The following is a 19,691-nucleotide window of genomic DNA, read 5'->3' on the forward strand; positions in this document are numbered from 1 at the left end:
CATTCATTTTGCAGCCCTCAAGTATTATTACGCAGGCAGACTAACTCGTGTATTAGTTTTTATGTCATATTAAGATGATGTAAATATGATCATCTATCAGTAGTTCAACAGTCCAATTTGATACAGGGATGCAAAATAATGCAGTGTGATCGCAATTACTTTTACCAGTTAAGATGTGAATTTTCCCATCCAAAGTAATTATAATCGAAGCATGATAACAGATGTTGAGCGATGATTCAGACTTATATGTTTGCAGGAAAATGGAAGCCTCATAGGAAAAGTATATGGATTAGTTAGTGATGGATTCGATGTCATTAGCAGATGGATTAAGAATAACTAGAAATTTCGCCGCAATTGATTTTTATTCAGAATATAAGTCACCCATTAGGCCTTTTGTTTCTGCATTGAGATCCCTAGTGCCATTTTGGCAATTCTCAAACTGTAGACAATTTAAGAATGCATTCGAGTGATCAGGTTCAGCTTGAACACACTAATCGTACTCCATGTAAGATTTATAAACATATAAGCTGATAAGCAACATAATGCAACTGGCAAACAATCATTCTACGTCGAAGCCAAACAAATTGCATTCGGAATTTTGGACTGAATCTTGTAAGGTAAAACCATACAAGGCGTTGCTTCTCTGTTATGCAGACTACAAGGCTTCCACAGTGCAAAGTAAAAACCTAATTTTCTAACAAGCAGAATGACTAAACTAGCTTCTAGCAAATACATGATCAATGAAAAGTATTGTGCCCTTGTTTTCAAAAAAAAAAAGTATTGTGCCCTTTATTTATTAACTTTATAATAACCATCTCAAAATTCCTTACATTATATTAATGTTCATAAACTTTTGCATACATGACCAGAAGGCAATGCCGAAAATCGTGTTTTAAACATCCGGCAAGCAAGTATGAACGAACAAACACAAAAATTCACATAGGAATGATCAATGAGAGTGAATCACAAGTTTGATCGATCATATATTCAATATCATAGCAAGGACTTTCATCAAACACTTGATATGCACATAACAAACACATCAATTACCAATTTACTACCATCAAATTCTCATCAAATTGAACAATACATAGCATTAGAATTCTCAATTAACAATCCTAAAAACACCAAATTTTAAAAATTGATGACAAATTCGCGGTACCCAGAAACCCTAACCCTAACATCCAACCAACCCAGAAACCAAAATCACTCAAACTTCTTAACCATAGCAAGATCAGTAAGCATCTTCTCAATAGCTTCATCATCAAGATCCCTTCCTTTATCTTTAAGCGAAGGTACCATAGCAATTGCTTCTTCAACAGTTTCTGGGCAAAGATTACCAAGAACAGCGAGCTCGAATTCGGCTAATTGATGACGACTAAGAATCTCTCTAACCTGTCGAACAGCATCTGGGTTTTTGTATCGGCTGAATCGCTTTACATATTGCAGAGATTTCTCGAAAACTTGAGGCATTTGATTCAGGGGATCATCTGAAACTTGCTGTAATTGTTCTAATCTGTGTTCTAGAATCATGGCTACTTCTCCATTCATCAAACACTTTGCTTTGACGAAATCTTCGCCAAGTTTTAGCTCTGATGCATTCTCTTCTTCTTCTCCTGACATTGTAGATTTGCAGAAAAGAGGGAGATTTTCTGGATTTTAAGAGAGAGGGAAGAAGATGTTAGATGGGTTTTGAAGTTTCTCTTTCTTCACCCTTGTATTTATAGGGGTAGGGGAGGTTTTTTCTGTTTGGAATTGATTTTGGTAAGTTTTTGTGGAATTACCCAATTGGTTATTTGGTTTTAAGAGATTATTAAGTTTTCGATAAAAAAAAAGGATAATTAAACTAAATTGATTAAGAATTTGAGATAAATAGTTACTATATCCACTATGTGTTTTTAAATGTCTAATTTGAATTTTACATTATATACGTATTTAGTATATCACTTTGACCAATGTTTATAGAGTATTAGAGAAGATAGTGGGTGCAAAAAATAGATAAGCCAAACCTTTATCACTTGGAGAGCACCAGAGTATGGTCGGTACACCCTCAACTGTGATGGGGCAATGAAAGGTTGTTCAGGCCCGGCTAATTCTAATAGAAATTTTGTTTTGACCTTTTCAGCTAGCATCGCGTATCGCATAGCTTATAGGGGCAAAAAACATGGCCTTAATTAGAGGCTTGGAGTTAGCATAAAATATACAGATTGAGCACCTAGAAGTCTAGCTTTTTTTTTTTTTTTTTTTTTTTTTTTGATGGGCTAGAAGTCTAGCTTGATAATATTGCTTGTGTACAAACTTTACAAAAGAAAGAGGTGCCCCCGGGTAAATATATCCATGATATAACTTACGGCCAAAAACTACTAAATGATACACGGTGAGCGATTAAGGTGGCTCATGTATTTAGACAAGGAATCGTACAGCTGATTGGTTGGTCAATCGTGAAGTTGTTAAAGACTCTCGATTAGAAATTATAAATAATGTCCCCATTAGAACTTAGTCTTATCTTAGAGGAGGATTCTCGGAGTGTGCTTTTACCACGCTTTGTCCCTTTGTAGATAGTTTGCTTGAGGATTTTGCGTTGTTTATTTTGCTTCTTGCTTTTCGGTCTTGTACCTATTATGAATTAAAAATATAAATTTTAATATCTTGAAAAGACAAATATAACCTCTCCAAAAACATCAATTCTTTTTGAGAAAGAAGGGTCATTTGAGTGAGAAGAACTGAAAACTGGCAACCAACCATGGATGCTCTGCTAGCATCTTACGGCGATTCAGACTCGGACTTAGACGACTCAAACTCAAACTCGTCAACACCAGTCTCAATTCCGCCCCAGAATCCGCCGCCTCCGCCGTCGCCGCTTCCTCCGCCTCCACTATCTCTCCTCACCCCACCAAATTCTCTCCTTGGTAAGCAAAACCCCTCCTCTTCTCCCACTCTCCAAACCTTTCTATTCTTTAATGTATGCTGCTAATTCAAATTGGGTCAAAATTAAACTATGCCCACCAAGTGTTTGATGTTTTGTTTGCTTCTTTTTAAGGTACAATTGATAACTTGCAAACGGGTCAACCCGCAAGGGTTCGGAGCTTTCCCCATGTAGAAGGCAACTATGCTGTACATGTTTACATCCCAGGTACATTTTATAACTTGCGTATGATTCGCATTTGTTAATTTTGTGTATTATTTGTATTGATTGATTGGTTGTGAAGTGGGATGTTGAAGGTTTGATACTAAATTGAAACTACTGCTTAATATTACATGTATAGGAATAGCTTTATAGTGGGGTTGCTAAATTGCTGCATAATCGCCGCTGACGAATGATTAGGTAATCCAGACCATATGGGGGTTTACTTTTTTTTTTTCATGGTAATCAGTTCTGAGGGGTTGGAAGGGAGTGGATAGGATGTTTCTTGAGTATATTGGCTAAATGTTTCCAAGTTGTGTGATAGTTATTCCTAATTGTGAATTGGTTGGAGATATGATTTATTCTTCATGAAATATGTTAATAATTGTATGATAATTAACCACAAAATCAATCAATATGCAAAATCAAAAGCCAAATCCCCTAAATTTGACGAAAATATAATGTATAAAAAAACCCAGCAAAAATTGAACAAAATCAACAAAAAATGAGGGTGAAAACAAAAGGCATTTTGCTTTTCAAACGGCAAATTTACTGGAATTGAGTGTTGTTTCCAAAAAATAAAAGTGTAACACTGTTCTTTTTTAAAAAAGCCGTGTTTGGTAAGTGTAACCAGTACAATTCAAGTACACTTTAAATCTTGTTCTCTAAGGGGTTTAGGGGCTAAGTAAACCACATGATGTATGATTTTCAGTTTTTCACCTTCTGAGAGGCTGGGGCAGGTTGAACTAGTGTTTGTATTGCTCCCTGTGTTTCCACCATAGACTTATGTAAATGGTTCTTTACTGGGTGTACAGAATGGAAAGTATGATTTAGTTGCCTGCTTAGCCAGTGGTAGATTTCGTAAATTAGTAATCAGTTACAAAATGATTCTTTGCTGTCTAAGGTCCTACATGCGACTATGCGAGGCATCTCATTGGTTTTTATTTTTTGTTTTTTTTTTATAATTGTATATCTAATTTTCATTTTTGAAAGTAACTACTGACACTCAAAATAGAATAACTTTCTTGTAGTGTTTATACCACAACCAGCAAGGAAAGAGGCATCCCAGTTCATAAAAAAAGTTTCATCAAATGTTCCTGGTCTACATGTCGTTGATGCTGACATCCCACTTAAAAATATTTTAAATGATGATCAGAAGCTTGAAGACATTGCTTTAGGGAGAGAATTTCATATTAGTTTAGGAAGAACTGTTCCTATCAGGGTGCATCAAATAGATTCAATGGTCACCATGCTTCGACAAAAGTTGCAAATTCAGAAACGGTTAGCCTTTTATTTCTTGTTTAGTGTTCTTTCTTGCACAATATGCATACATTGTTGTAATTGTCCTCTTGAGTATGTGCATCTGATTTTTTTTTTGGGGTCAGGTATTGGATTGATTTCAATAAATGGGAGGTTTTTGTCAATGACGATCATACGCGGGCCTTTCTTTCATTAGAAGTCACCACTGGAGGTTTGCCAGAGGTACTATTAACTGCTGTTTTTTATTTTTTTTGGCTGTCTCTCTCTAATTTTGTGCGTACATTATTCTTTACGGTGGGCTGGCATAACTTATATATACTATTCAGTAATTTAATATTATTCTTGGACAGAGGACTAAAAGGAGGCAAGGAGTGCTCTTTTAGATTACTATTCATTAATTTTGTGGATTGTCTACTTTCCATCCTATCTTCCTTTTCTTATGGAGCAGTAGACTATATCTTCGTGGGATATTCATTTTAGAAAGAATCTTCTTGATTGGTAATTTAGGGAACTTGTTATTTTATTGTCTATCCTTCAGACTGTCTCCTTGGCTGAGGCCCAGGACAGGAAGACTTGGTCAATTGATACTTTGGTTGCTTCCTCTGTCATTCTATCTGTTGCCACGCTTAGAGGCTCTTAAATTGCTGCATTGCTCATTTTCTTCTTTTGGTTGGATGGCCTAGGTAACACATGAAAGTGTTTATGTGACTATCTAGTTTTGTTCAATACCTGTGACAAGCTGTAGGTTCAGAGGTCTTACTAGGTTTTGTCTTGTCAGTTGTGTATCTAGTGGTGAGGAAATTCTTTTGTTCTTGCATTTTAATAATAAGAGTTACCTTTGCCTGATTTCTTATTGTTATTTATTGCTCTTTATCATTTGCTGCTTCATTGAATGAGTTTTGGTGTTTAGTTTGGGGAAGCTCAATGCTTGTGAGACTATACGGGACTGGAGGCTTTGCAAGGTGTTTTCTCGTGTGTATCTTTAATTTGGATGGTAAAATCAATTGGTTTGCATGGTGATGTGATGACTTATCTATTGGTGGTGTCTAGTTTGGGAAGCTCAAGGCTTGTGATCCTGTACAGGACTGGAGAAGGCATTTTCGTGGTGAAATCAATTGGTTTTGTTTGGTGATATGATGACTTATCTATGTAAGAGACTTGTGCGTTTGTTGGGATAAGGTGGACAAGTCCACCTATTGTTAGATAATTTGCAGGGTCATTAATTTGAGTTTTGGGAGGTGTGTAGGGCTAGAATTTTGAGGTAGTATGCATTCTTTGCTGTTTTATGGGTGCTTTGGTTGGATAGGAATGGAAAGGTGCTCTAATTGTTTGTCCAGTCTAGCCGCTTTGTGGGATAGGTATTTATTTTCTTAGCTTCATTTTGGTTCTTGTTCATGGGGTTGTCTCTAATCTAACATGTTATTTAAAGGCTGTTTTGTTCTTTTTGCATGATACCAATGGGCTCTGGCTCCCCTCTTTAGTTACAGTTTCATCTATCAATCAAAATTTTCTTACCTAAGACAAATTGGAAAAGCCAGAATCCTTTAGCTGATGATATGAATGAGGATTTTTTCATCTAGTTCAAGTGATGGATTCTAGGATTTGGACAAGTGCCTATTATGAACTATGCAGAGTATGTAGCTTTATTTGGGATGCTATATGCCTATTTTCTTCTCTAGACAAAGATTTAGGATGCCAGGAAATTTATGAGCTGTGGTTAGAAGTTTGGTGGAGATAGGTATGATGCTTTGGATGTGTGGCCATAAAAGAAACGATCGGCTGTGGAATGACATATTAGAAAGACAAGGTTGAAATCTATTGAAATTTGAAACCATGATGAGGGAGAATTGCCCAAGGTGGTTTGGCTATGTAAGATGGAGATCGAGTAAGGTTATGGTAAGGAAGCTTGAAGAGTGGTAAAGTGATGGATCGTGAGTGGTAGCAGAAGACCTAAGAAAACTTGGAGGAGGGAAGTGATATGTGCCTTTTGGGGTTTGAGAAAATATTATTGTTGGATAGAGTAGAGTGAAGGGAGAAAATCTATGCGGAGGACATGTCATGACTATAGATATATACGGAATACATTTTTCTTTTACCTAAAGTCATTGTGTTTTACTCTTTCCTTTGTATAGGTTTTCTCAAACTTTTCCCCCTGTTTTTTACTGGCATGTTTTTCCTCTCATTATATCTCCCCTTAGCCCTCTTTTTATAAACCTTTCCTTTTGTGGGTTTTCACTTTACATTGCCCTCGTTTATCACCCCCTATGGTTTTTCTCGTTTTTTCATCTACTTGCTGTTGTGTTTGGAAGTAGTAGAGGGCATAACAGTTTCTACGTGCTATCCATTCCTTTGGAAGATGCCCTAAGTTTGTTAAGGATAATAACTAGACGTTAATCTATATGTCTATATACTTATGATTGAAGGCCAAATTCTTCTGTGCATTGTTTGAGCTGTGGAAAACATATATGGTGGCTTCAACTCCTTTCATTCTTGGCTTGCAAACAATGAATTAATTATCTTAATTAACTTAGGATATGTACTCATTTCGATAGACACAACATTGTTGGTTGTTGAAACTATATTGATGTAATTCAACCGAGGAATTGATCTGTATTTTCCATTAGCTAGTTGCCTTTTTCACATGATAGAGGCAGCGTTGACCTTGTCTTCATTGTTACAGATAACAAAGCAGATTCAAGCTGTTAACGAAGCCTACAGGCTCCACAATCTTCCTGAATTTTACAAGGTTTGATTTAGTCAATGTTCATTATAAGTTTACAAGGCTTGATATGTGCAGTCTTAGGCTTTCTCTTAATATATTTTCTTTTGATGAGCTAATGGCCTAATGATGCTGGATATGTATTGCAGGATCCTCGACCTCATATATCATTAACATGGGCGTCTGGTGATACAAGTGATTTACTGCAAAGAGTAGTAGAAGAGGCTAAGAAACATCCTGATGGCAGGAATTCATTACAGAAGCGGGTTTTCACTGCTAAATTCAGTGGTATAGAGTGCAAAATAGGCAGTAAAACCTATAAAATCTGTAAATTGCCAGATGAATGAGAATTCTCGGTCCATTGGATGATCATGGGGCTCATCATAGAGAGCACATGATCATGCTTTAAAGTTTAAATTGAAGCACATGATGTAGGGCTTGTTTAAAAGTGTAGTTTGTTCAAGCCCTTTGTTATTATTGCATAGGAGTATTAGGTAATCAAGGAGATGTGGTCTGTCTTCTTGTAAGTTGGATTATTCTTACACTCTTCCATTACTCAATCTTAGTAAACTAGTACTAATTAAGGAGAATTTGACACAAGTTATTACTAATTTAAGAATTGAGCATTTTTATTTGAAGAAATTTCAAAACTTGTACTCCATCTGCTATTATAGTTTGATTTGTTTCTAGGCAAAGGGAGAACTTGGTACGAAGTATCAAATTGAGAGATTTGATGCCTATGTCCATCAGAATATTTGATTAATTAATTGTCTGTAAAAATGAATAGGAAATGCCAACTATTGGATGTTCAGAGTGTCTTTGAATTATTGAATACAATATTATCATTCGTCAATGTCCCCATACATTAATATTTAATTTTATTTTTAAAGAGAAATGTTTAAATCTTGATAAGCAAGAAAACAAGATGACAGATGATAAAGAGTTTTTTTTTTTTTTTTGAAACCAATAAAAAGAGATTTTTAAATGCTCGACAAGTTTAATGAGGGATAATTGAGTTCATTATGTAGGAACTATGACAGATGATAAAGAAATTTCTGAATACACCATGAGGTTGATGCTTGATGGCACATGATTCTTGCCGATAGATAAGGACTTATTTTTTATTTTTATGGGGAAACAACCTCTAATTTGCATTCATGTTACATTCGTGGCAATTCCGACCCAAAATACCATCTATCTTGAACAATATCCATCTTGATTTGATCCGAGAAATTCAACTCTTACCCAAAAAAAATTGATTCATTCATGATACTAGCCCTAATGAAGTTGGGTTTAATTTGACGGAGGTATCAAATCTACACTTGATCCGATTCAAAATCGACTTAAAAAAATATCCAATTCAGATTTCGACTCGCGTTGACTTAAAAATCTAACATGACTGAACTTAAAAAACATTAACCTGACCTGACCGAACCCGATTCGGACATCCGCATTGACACCCCTCCCACCTAACATTTTTGTAACTTCCACAAAATTTGAAAATGACCATAACCATAAAAAACATAGCTTTATAGTGCCCACTAGTCCACTACTAACTAGTCACTAGTACTACTCCCACATTATTTACTCGTATATACTCCACATTTCTCACGACTATCAATTTTATTTTCACCATACAAACACAAAAACTCAGAGCTCAATCAACTCTTCATTAATGGCGGACACTCAAGGCAAAGTCATCACATGCAAAGGTATTTTCTCTCTCCTCTCCTCCTTGCAATCCTGCACAATTCATGCATTTCAATGGCTGAAAATGGTGTTGATCTCTGTAAATCAATTGTTCAGCGGCGGTGGCCTGGGAACCCAACAAACCTCTCTCAATCGAAGATGTCGAGGTTGCGCCACCACAAGCCGGCGAAGTTCGAATCAAAATTCTCTTCACTGCTCTTTGTCACACCGATGCTTACACTTGGAGTGGCAAGGTCTATTTTCTATCTTCTTTGTTGATTCTAATCATCCATCAATTTAGGGTTTTTGTTGTTGAATTTATTGTAATTTGGAGTTTATTGATTATGCTGACGGATTTGGATTTCTCCAATTGAATATTGCATGGTTGGTGATTAATTTTTTAGGGTATTTTTTAATTATTTCAAAATTGGCGATGTTGGTTTGAAATGTCTAAGCTTTTGATTTGAATATTCGAAACCTTTGTCAAATATGCTGCCTTCCTTGAATTTGTATCGCGATTCCGATAAAATTTTAGTAGGTACTATGCTACTCAAACTTGGGGTCAAAAATTGATTGAGGTGGATTAATAGAATAACTTATGGCTGTTTTATGAAGTTTTTCCCTCTATTTTTCTACTCACTTAGTCCTAATATTTGTCACTGGGAAAACCCAACTAATAGGGGATATCATTTGATGCTTTGCATGCAATTATATGTCAATGTATTTTGGAATCTACTTGTAAGAAAACTTGGATTATGTTCATGGAATTGGTGGTCCAATGCAACCAAATGTTTTGAAAGTATAAAATATATGGGCATCAATTTGTTGACATTTCATGATTTAGGACATTTAGTAACGTATGAGGGTCTTCTATGAAATGTCTGATAGTTAATTTTACTCAGGGATCATTAAGAGTTGGACTCTGGTAATTTGGGCTGGATAGTTATGGTTCTCAGTCACTATTGAAGAGTCCTGCGTCGTTTGCACAGTGCACAAAACTTAATTTTTAATAATATGGTCTTTGATAATTGTTATCTAAATAAACTTATGGTGTCGCAGGACCCTGAAGGTCTCTTCCCATGTATCCTTGGTCATGAAGCTGCAGGGTATGTACTTTTAAAAATTCGTGGAATTTTTTATTAATCTCTCTAAAGTGGTTGTAACCCAATTTCGGTTGAATTTTTATCAATGCAGGATTGTGGAGAGTGTTGGTGAAGGTGTAACAGAAGTGAAGCCTGGAGATCATGTTATTCCATGCTACCAAGCTGAGTGCAGAGAGTGTAAATTCTGCAAGTCAGGAAAGACAAACCTCTGTGGAAAAATTCGGACAGCTACTGGAGCTGGAGTTATGATGAATGACCGCCAGAGTCGTTTTTCTGTCAAGGGGAAACCTATTTACCACTTCATGGGAACCTCGACATTTTCTCAATACACTGTTGTACATGATGTTAGTGTTGCAAAAATTGATCCACAAGCTCCTTTGGACAAAGTCTGCCTTCTTGGTTGTGGTGTATCTACTGGTAAGATACTTTTATTATTTGCTAGTTACCATTAACTAGCATTACATGCTCTTTCTTGTTACATATCTAATTTGATCTGTTGGTTAATGAGAGTTAGTTTTTTTTAATTTATTTTTTTATTTTTTATTTTTGACTTATTTTATACTACCTCCGTTTCATATTATTTGCAACGATTAGACATTTTTCCTCTTTACTTTATGTCAAATCGTTGCAAATAATATGAAATGGAGGTAGTATATATTTCTGTCACTATACGAATAACATCTTAACTTACTGTCTCATATTGGGACAGAATTTAGAAGACAACTCTTGTTAATTTTAATGATAATTATGATGTACACGTATTTCATAATCTCCTGACTGAATTTAGAAGACATAACAAGAAAATTTGAGTTTCACATGGTAGGAAGTTAACAAAATTGTTTAGATATAAAAAGTTGCCAACAATAGCAATTAGCAAGTCTAGCCAAAATGCCAAATCCTAGCCTTCGTTTGACTGAACATCATTAGATACAATTTTTTCTTATGGGGTTGTGTTATTTGTTATGATTTAGGCTAGCTTTACCATTTATAATCCATTAGTTTTTCTATTCACTAGGGGTTGTTATAGTGCTTTTGATGTTTACATGGATTTTTCAGGACTTTATGCTGAAAATACTTGGTTATACGGCTTATACCTTCCCCACCCCCACCCCCACCCCCTCTCTTCTTGTGATGCTTGTTGCTATCTTTGTAATTGATGCATTGAATCTCTCTCTAGGTTCCATGTTAGAGGGGAAACCTCATTGTTTATATTATTGACATTTCTGCAGGTCTTGGAGCTGTCTGGAACACTGCAAAGGTAGAGCCAGGGTCCAATGTTGCTATTTTTGGTCTTGGAACTGTAGGCCTTGCTGTAAGTTTCCAGTGAACCTCTATTTTTATTTTTAGTGAGTTTTGCTCTTTCCTAACTGATGATGTGATGATCTAACTGGATACTGCATCAACAGGTTGCAGAGGGTGCTAAGGCTGCAGGTGCTTCACGGATCATTGGTGTTGATATTGATCCCAAGAAGTTTGATGTAGGTATTGTCTTCATTCTTTAGTCCAGAAGATTGTCAATATCTCATCCACTTATTTGCCAATCCTGTTGCATATATAGTGGTGCTTTTACTCTGTGAGATTCCTTTGAGGCATAGGGGTAAATGATTACATTCTTAAATGAAATGATCTAAAAGCATTTGATTGCTGCCAGTGTGTCGAGACATTCCTATGTTTTCTTTTACACAAATTCGATGGACGTGTCACTCCTCCCATTATAGCCTTCTTTATTCCATTCCATAGAGGAAGGTAAAATGTTATATAATTACATTCCAATAGCTTCAATCTTTCAATATATTTTATGATGCGATTACATGTCACTGGAAGTTTGATGTCTGATCATGAAGCAGTATCCTAAATCTTTCAGAAAATTTTGTTGGTTGTCTTTTTAAGACCTCTTCTCTACTACACTTGAAGCAAAGCTAGGTACGGTAATTAAATTTTTGGATGATGTTGTAAATAGCTAATGTACAATATATTTTGCTTTTCTCCTGGAATTTGGTGTTCTGATGGTAATTTGGTGTTCTATTGTTTGGTCATGAGTGTGGGCTTTAGCCTTAACCCTTAAGGTATACTTAGCAGGGGTGCAGCCTGTTTCCTACTTCTATGTTAAAGGAAAATTTGGAAGAGAGTACACGAGGTTGAATTGATTTCTGTATGGAGTGAATGCATTTCTCCCAGTAATTTGCTTTCTTTCTAAATTTTGTCTGTTAATGAAACTGTGCTAATTTATATTTCCAGAAAGATTTTTAGCAGTATCTGCGATCTTCTTAGACTTCTAATTTTCCTTGTGATGGATAGCTTTTTGCCCATTCGTTTTTTGTATACCTTTTTATACAACCCGTGGTACCAAACTTAAATCCTTTGCATGGCATTTTAAAAATACATTGTGCAGATTTATATTGCAACCTTTGTACAGTGTCAAGAATTATTGAGCTCATCTTTTAGATAACACTAATTCAAAATCTTCTCATCTTTTTTTTTTTCCCAAATTCAATGTTGCAGCCAAGAATTTTGGAGTTACAGAGTTTGTGAATCCAAAGGATTATGACAAACCCATACAACAAGTGATTGTGGATCAAACTGATGGAGGAGTTGACTACAGCTTTGAATGCATCGGAAATGTTTCAGTGATGAGGGCTGCCTTGGAGTGTTGCCATAAAGTAAGTTTGCAGCTCGATTGCGTCTTATCTTTCCATGCCATCTACTCACAGCCTTACAGGTATATAGATTGAAGATCTCTCTCATTTGCTTGGGAAAAATTTGTGCAGGGATGGGGAACATCTGTTATCGTGGGTGTTGCTGCCTCTGGTCAGGAGATTTCTACTCGTCCTTTCCAACTGGTCACTGGTCGTGTTTGGAAGGGAACAGCTTTTGGTGGTTTTAAGAGCCGATCTCAAGTACCTTGGCTTGTAGAGAAGTACCTAAAGAAGGTGAGTAAATAAATTTAACCAAGTACTTGATATTTTCACAAACCTATTTAAAGATAAAGGTTCATTATTCCGATGTGAGACTTCTCAATATCTGTTCACCTGTGCATTTTTGCAGGAGATCAAGGTTGATGAGTACATAACTCATAGCTTGACTCTCACAGACATCAACAAGGCTTTTGATCTCATGCACGAAGGTGGTTGTCTCCGATGTGTGTTGGCAGCTCATGAATAAATCAACCGTTGAATCACTATATATGTGGCATGGCTATGATTTTCTATGATTCCTACCCTAGCTGTCATATGTTTTTCTGGGTGATGTAAGAGACAAAACAGGGGAAAACGATACATGATGAACCCTTTTAAGGTATCTTTGCATCCTTTTTAAACCGAGTTTTCAGCACCTAATTATCGAAGCCTAAATATAAAGCAAGTTTGCAATTTTCAGGGCAATATATGCCAGTTTATACAATTGAATGTTTTGAGCTTTTGACAGCATCTGTAACATATTTCATCCTTGATTCATGTGTTGGTACCCTCGATCTAGAATTAGTCGTCATAGTGTCTGTCCCATCTGCTTACCGTTTGAGGTTTACTTCATAATATGATACGGAGTATTATGAATTATTACAAAAGATTATGGACCCAATGATTTGCAGCTGAACAATCGAACATGCTGGTGTCATGTAACTTGCACTGTGTAATCGCATTATGTGATTGACTTCGTTGACTTGACTAATCAAATAAGTTAAAGTGCATCTGCCAAATTTTGTTAACAGATTGAACAAGTTTTTCCACTTGTTTATCTGTTTGTGACCAACTTTTTCTAAATTATGGCCAATCACATACCGGGTAGGCCAGATTAGTACCGATACGGGCATCAAATGATGGCGAAGTTTGATCCCATCCAAATTGGCTTTAGTAGTATAGGAATTTGATGGGTAATTGACATCAAACTTTACTTAAATTAATTATGGAAAAATTCAATTTACGGAGTATAATCTAACGAATCTTGATAGGTTTAAGAAAATTAATATATCATGCAATTAAGTTCAAGTATTAAGTAGCTCCACGAAAAAAGTTCAAGTATTAAGTAAACAATTAATTGGTACTAGAGTGTACAGTGTATTCGTAGAATGTATATTTAGAAAGTAAAACAACAGGAGATGTGGAAGTTATAAAAAAAATGATGACGTGGAAGTTACTTAATTGAAGCTATGACAAAAAAAAAATAAATAAATAAAAAATTAAAAAAAAAAAAAAAAAAAATTCATGAGAGTTGAGGATTGAGGTTTTGGAGAAACCTCATTAACTGACTCTGTAATTATATATAAGATGAATTTGATAAACATTTAAAATACTTTGTAAAGTGGTATTAATTTAAAAATGCATGACAAAATCATACCTCGATAGATGTAATTAATGTTCATTTTAAGTTTAAAATTCTACTTTTAAAAAAAAAATTTACTTAAAATGAACGTTAATTACACCTATCGACGTTGACTTATCAAACGCTCATTAACTTTTGCCTTTACATAATCTTACATTAAAATATAAATTTAATGATTAGATTTTTTTTTTTTTTGAGAACCTTTGATTATGATTAGATAATGTCCTTCAATATGAAGTTTTATTGAATTTTCAAACTTATTGACTCGTGTGTGTGAACAACTAAGGGTCTGTTCACATTTACTTAATTTCAGTTCAGTTCAGTTCAGCTCCAATCAGTTCAATTCAGTTCAGTTCAGTTCCAATCAGTTCAGTTCAGTTCAATTCAGTTCAATTCAGTTCAGCTCTTAATTTCCCTCTCACATGAAATATTCATTTCAGCTCAATTCAGTTCAGTTCAGTTCAATTCAGTTCCAATCAGTTCAGTTCAGTTCAGCTCCAATCAGTTCAGTTCAGCTCAATTCAGTAAATATGAACAGGCCCTAACTTTGTGACATTAACCAATTGTGAAAGTATCTTTTATATGATTAGTTATTACTCTAGAGTTTCTCCTAACTCGAATTGGAGTCGAATCGGGTTGATTTTTAAGACCAATCTTGTCCAATCGTTCTTGACAATATTAAAGCAAAAAAAATAGGTAAATAAATATCTTAACTTAACTTATGACGGTTGCATATGCCCATATTACCGTCTGAGTGCATTACATATTTCTGTTATAATCACGGATCATAATCGTAACAAACAGCATCTATCTTTATATAAATAAACATTGCCCTCATTGAAACCTTTTTTCCAACACCCCCTATTTCTTGTTTTTTCTGTAACCTCGCATTTATTGTCACCTCATTTTCTTACTTATAAATATAAATTATTCTACTCTATTATATTGTATTCAACAAAATAATCAAAGAACCTTAACTTTTTTGAAAAAATAAAAAGATGGGAGAGTGGCACTCTATGCAACTTAAAGTTTTGTATGAAGTTTTAGGATGGGTTGCATTTGTTGCTTGGTCTATTAGTTTTTATCCTCAAGTTATCCTGAATTTTCAACGAAAAAGGTTTGTTTTTTATTTTCATGATCTTTATTTATTTGTATGTTACATTCGAGCTTTAACAATACTCTCTTCGTCTCTAAAAGTTCTTAATGTTTTTGTATGAATGTTTATTTGGCAGTGTGGTGGGACTAAATTTCGACTTTGTGCTATTAAACTTGACGAAACACTCATCGTATTTGATATACAATGCGGTCCTCTTCTTTAGCGCGGCTGTTCAGGCTCAATATCGTCACAAGTATGGGTCTAATGAGGTTTGTATTCTTGTTCCCTCTTCTTCTTCCTTTCTCCTATGTTTTTTTTTTCTGTTCGCGTTGTTTATTGCATGATCTTGAACCAATACTCGTAGCTTAAGGCTCTAGCCACACAATAAACATAAAAACCGCTAGATCTACGAAATTGTTACATAATTTATAAATAACTATAATAACTATTTAACCTTCTAAATTAAATTCTATTAGTAAAATCCATTGTAAATAAATCTAGCCTTCTAAAATACAAAGTCTTCTACAAAATTTCTACGCAAGTCCGAGGAAACATTAAGCTTTTTTATTCATTGTTTTTTTTTTTTTTTTTTTTTTTTTTTTTGTCGGCACTATCATTAATTTCCCTGTTTTCCAAGTCATATTAGGCAACTCACTTTAGCCCTGTTTTTAGAATTATTCATACAAGTGGAGTGTAAGTTTGATCATAAACGTACATTTTTAGACAGTGTCGATTTTATAGGTACTAAGTAGTTGCATTCTTGTGTAAGACGGGTGTAAAAGTGACATTTTATAAGTTGTAACGATTGATATGACCTTGATGGGCTAGGTCATGAGGTACTGAGGCCGAGGGGACCTCAAGTAGAATCGATTTATAAGAGTTGACTTTTGTCGCGGTCTTATTGTATACACCCATCTTATGTAATAATGTAAACCTTTGTTAATATTGTATACAGATGATACCAGTAGCTGCAAATGATGTTGCATTCTCTTCACATGCAGTCCTCTTGACTGCATTTACCCTCTTTCAGATTTTCATCTATGAGGTAAATGACCGAAAAATTAACAGTAATATGTGATTTACCCTTTTCTTACTAGCAGTGTGCTCGATTTTGTTGTTAAACCAAATATTTGAAAATATAACATTTGGTTTACATGCAGAGAAAAAATCAGAGGTTTTCGAAAATTGCAATTGGGATTGTCTGCATCATATGGTTTTCTGCCGCGGTTTGTGTATTTGTAGGCATTCACAGACATTCATGGCTCTGGTTGATCAATGTTTTCAAGTAAGATGACAAGCTACTATGTTCTCATTTGTTTATAACTTGATTTTTTCAACATGTACATCTGTTTATTTTCCTTTAATGGTGTTATAACATGTACACATTCTATTATTTTGCAGCACTATTCAGGTTACTATGACAGTCATCAAATATGTGCCACAGGTCAGTATTTATATACTTCTTTCGCAATTAATCATGATGTCGCCTTAATCCTTTCTTGGTTTATCAACTTACTAATGACTTGTGATATTGTTAAACTCTGTCTTACACAATATCAACAATTCTATTCAAATTGCAGTTTTTCGAAGATTAATGTTAATTGTAAATCAATTATATGCAGGCTGTCATGAACTTTCGACTAAAAAGCACTGATGGTTTCAGCATTGGAAATATTTTACTTGATTTGCTGGGAGGTGTGACAAATTATGGTCAAATGGCTATGCAATCTATTGATCAGAGTAAGTCATGAGGTGTTTTGGTTTCGCGCCATGTACTGTAATTAGTCCTGATTGTTAAATCTCTGTGGTTTCGTATTAACGTTCAGTATGATCTTTTCTTGCAGAATCATGGGTCAATTTCTATGGAAATATTGGAAAAACTCTACTATCTTTGGTATGATCACTTCTTTTATTTTACTTCTAAATTTCACTACACCCTAATTTAAAACCCACATAATTTATTATGTTTAATTAAACTCAAATGAAGAGAGTGAGGGATAGCTCAAGTGGTTAGAGCTTCCCTCCCGATTCTCAGAGATTCTGGGATCGATTCTCACTCCTGCCCTTGTGGCTCTCTAAACACCAAAAATTAAACTCGAATGAAGAATACAATCATTATTATCAGTAATTTTCAACATTTGGTAGTTAGAATTTGTGTGCATATTATCTTCAACTCTTTGTACCTTACTGTTTTGTGACTGACAGGTTTCGATCTTCTTCGACATTCTATTCATCATTCAACATTATGTGCTATACCCAGCAAGTAAAAAGAAGGAGAAGCTCCCTATTCAAGCCCCAATTTCAGAAACAAGCTAAGCTAATTGTCATTATTTTGTTAAGCATACGACATCAATCAAGTGTATTTTAGCATCCAAACAAACTAAAGCAGACCGTTGTTTTAAGAGATTAGAGAAACAGTGCAGCTTTTGTTGTAAAGAATAGCTATACATATCTCAATATATCCCGTGAAATTTGTATAATTAGATGAATTATTTATTTGTGATTAGCGAAATAAATTCAAGTGTTATGAGTGTTAAGACAAACACATTAGCTGGATTGGAGGACATACATCGACTAATTGTAATCCATATAAGGAAAATTTGCGAGGAAGGTCCTTTTAAGTGGTCGACCTTGTGGGGAAGGTCCTTTTATGAAAAAGGTGGCACAAAAGGTCCTTTTATCGGCATTGGGTTGTGAGGAGGGTCCTTTGACCAAACTCCGAAATTGACCAATTTTTTCTAGGTCAAAAAAGTCTCGTACACAGCACGTGACCACTTAAATGACCTTTAAAAAAAAAACTTTTTTTTCCTTTTCCCTCGATTTTCATTTTTCCCCCATTATTAAACCCTAATTTCAGAACAAAATTAAGGAAAATTTGACAATTACCACCTTCTGTTATGTCCATTTTAGCAATTACCACCTTCTATTTTTTTTTTTTTTAAAATTACCATCTTCTATTTTCAAAAACATCAAAAGTTACCACCTTCTTGCCCCTCTACTATCACGTGACGTCATTTTGGGCTCATTCTTTCCCTTTCCTCCCTATTTTCCTCACATTTCTCATTTCTAACTCGATTCTCATCCAACCTTTCACTTCTTTTCCCCTAAATAATCAAAAACACTTCACTTCGCTCCTCCAAATCAAAATTGACGAACAATTATTGGTGGTTTGGGGAAAAAAAAGTGAAAGAGGAGATGAGAATCCAAATAGGAATGAAAAATGTGAGGGAAATAGGGAAGAAAGGGAAAGAATGAGATCAAAATGACGTCACGTGGTAGTTGGGGGGCAAGAAGGTGGTAACTTTTGATGTTTTTGAAAATAGAAGGTGGTAATCTTCAAAAAAAAAAAAAATAGAAGGTGGTAATTGCTAAAATGGACAAAACAGAAGGTGGTAATTGTCAAAAATTCCCAAAATTAACCCCAAATCTTCTATTCTTTTCCCTAAAATTACAATAGGCCAATTAAAGCCATTCAACGCGAGTCTAGTTATGCGCGTGAATGAAAAGATGTGGGGACTTGCTTTTCCGTTTTGACTTGCTTTTCCGTTGTGGGTTGCTCTTCATCATTTTCACAAACCAAATTAGCAATTTTTTGAAAAATTTTCCTACTTTGAAAGAGGCAGAATAGAGAGAGAGTTAAAGCCATACCTAATGAAGAAATTGTGGGGTTAATCTACGGCCAGACTACATTTCGCTATTGATTCCTTCTACAGTGAACCGCCATTAATGGGTAGCTACTAGTCACGTCAGAATAGTTGAATGGAAATAAGGGAGGGAAATATAAAATAAGGGGGAAAATGAAAATCGAGGGAAATGAGGGAAAGGGGAAAAAAAAAGCTGGAAAAAATTGGTCAACGCCGGAGTTTGGTCAAAGGACCTACCTCACAACCAATGCCGATAAAAGGACCTTTTGTGCCACCTTTTTCATTAAAGGACCTTTCTCACAAGGTCGGCCACTTAAAAGGACATTCCTCACAAATTTTCTTATGTTGTGCTATATATAATGAGATTCATCCTATACACATGTCATTAACAATTTAACACCCTGTCAAAAAAAAAAAAAAAAAAAAAAAAAAAAAACCTAACACCAACTGATATTCCCAAGTTATGCGACCAAACTTTAGCATTGTTTTTGACTTTTAGTAACAACAACATGCAAATTCTTAAGTTGAATCATTGTTGGTGAATTCTTTTTTTTTCCCTGTTTTGTACTCGTAGTAAGGGCATGTTCACATTTACTGAATTGAGCTGAACTGAACTGAACTGATTAGAGATGAACTGAGTTGAGCTGAAATGAATATTTTATGAGAGTAGGAAATTAGGAGCTGAACTGAACTGAACTGAACTGATCAGAGCTGAACTGAACTAAACTGAACTGATTGC

At 35.0% G+C, this 19,691-nt stretch overlaps 4 protein-coding genes across 5 annotated transcripts; 3 read left to right on the top strand and 1 right to left on the bottom strand.

The window, feature by feature from the left end:
- Positions 1 to 926: 926 nt before the first annotated feature.
- On the top strand, positions 927 to 13,338 carry LOC145617699 (alcohol dehydrogenase class-3-like). Of its 2 annotated transcripts, XM_081672437.1 has the most exons (10): positions 927 to 934; positions 8,760 to 8,815; positions 8,910 to 9,046; positions 9,852 to 9,898; positions 9,987 to 10,312; positions 11,125 to 11,207; positions 11,302 to 11,377; positions 12,398 to 12,555; positions 12,664 to 12,825; positions 12,941 to 13,338. In XM_081672437.1, exons 2-10 carry the CDS (start codon positions 8,779 to 8,781, stop codon positions 13,055 to 13,057), a joined length of 1,143 nt encoding a protein of 380 aa, XP_081528563.1. In that variant the 5' UTR covers positions 927 to 934; positions 8,760 to 8,778; the 3' UTR covers positions 13,058 to 13,338. The 2 variants fall into 2 exon arrangements, with proteins under 2 accessions (XP_081528563.1, XP_081528562.1); XM_081672436.1 differs by lacking the exon at positions 927 to 934 and having other exon boundaries at positions 8,658 to 8,815.
- On the bottom strand, positions 1,037 to 1,696 carry LOC145617700 (DNA-directed RNA polymerase II subunit 4-like). The gene has a single exon (XM_081672439.1). It carries the CDS (start codon positions 1,621 to 1,623, stop codon positions 1,207 to 1,209), a length of 417 nt encoding a protein of 138 aa, XP_081528565.1. The 5' UTR covers positions 1,624 to 1,696; the 3' UTR covers positions 1,037 to 1,206.
- On the top strand, positions 2,714 to 7,885 carry LOC145618083 (uncharacterized). The gene is made up of 6 exons (XM_081672866.1): positions 2,714 to 2,909; positions 3,041 to 3,133; positions 4,156 to 4,405; positions 4,510 to 4,606; positions 7,065 to 7,130; positions 7,253 to 7,885. The coding sequence occupies exons 1-6, from the start codon at positions 2,744 to 2,746 to the stop codon at positions 7,448 to 7,450; spliced, it is 870 nt and encodes a 289-aa protein (XP_081528992.1). The 5' UTR covers positions 2,714 to 2,743; the 3' UTR covers positions 7,451 to 7,885.
- A 1,744-nt stretch (positions 13,339 to 15,082) lies between the features above and the next one.
- LOC145617874 (cystinosin homolog) lies at positions 15,083 to 17,804 on the top strand. Its single transcript, XM_081672627.1, has 8 exons — positions 15,083 to 15,329; positions 15,445 to 15,577; positions 16,264 to 16,353; positions 16,469 to 16,593; positions 16,710 to 16,752; positions 16,931 to 17,048; positions 17,153 to 17,202; positions 17,514 to 17,804. Exons 1-8 carry the CDS (start codon positions 15,211 to 15,213, stop codon positions 17,622 to 17,624), a joined length of 789 nt encoding a protein of 262 aa, XP_081528753.1. The 5' UTR covers positions 15,083 to 15,210; the 3' UTR covers positions 17,625 to 17,804.
- Positions 17,805 to 19,691: the final 1,887 nt, after the last annotated feature.

The sequence above is a fragment of the Chenopodium album genome, chromosome 26 (genome assembly GCF_948465745.1).
Source record: "Chenopodium album chromosome 26, dcCheAlbu1.1, whole genome shotgun sequence".
NCBI lineage: Eukaryota > Viridiplantae > Streptophyta > Magnoliopsida > Caryophyllales > Amaranthaceae > Chenopodium > Chenopodium album.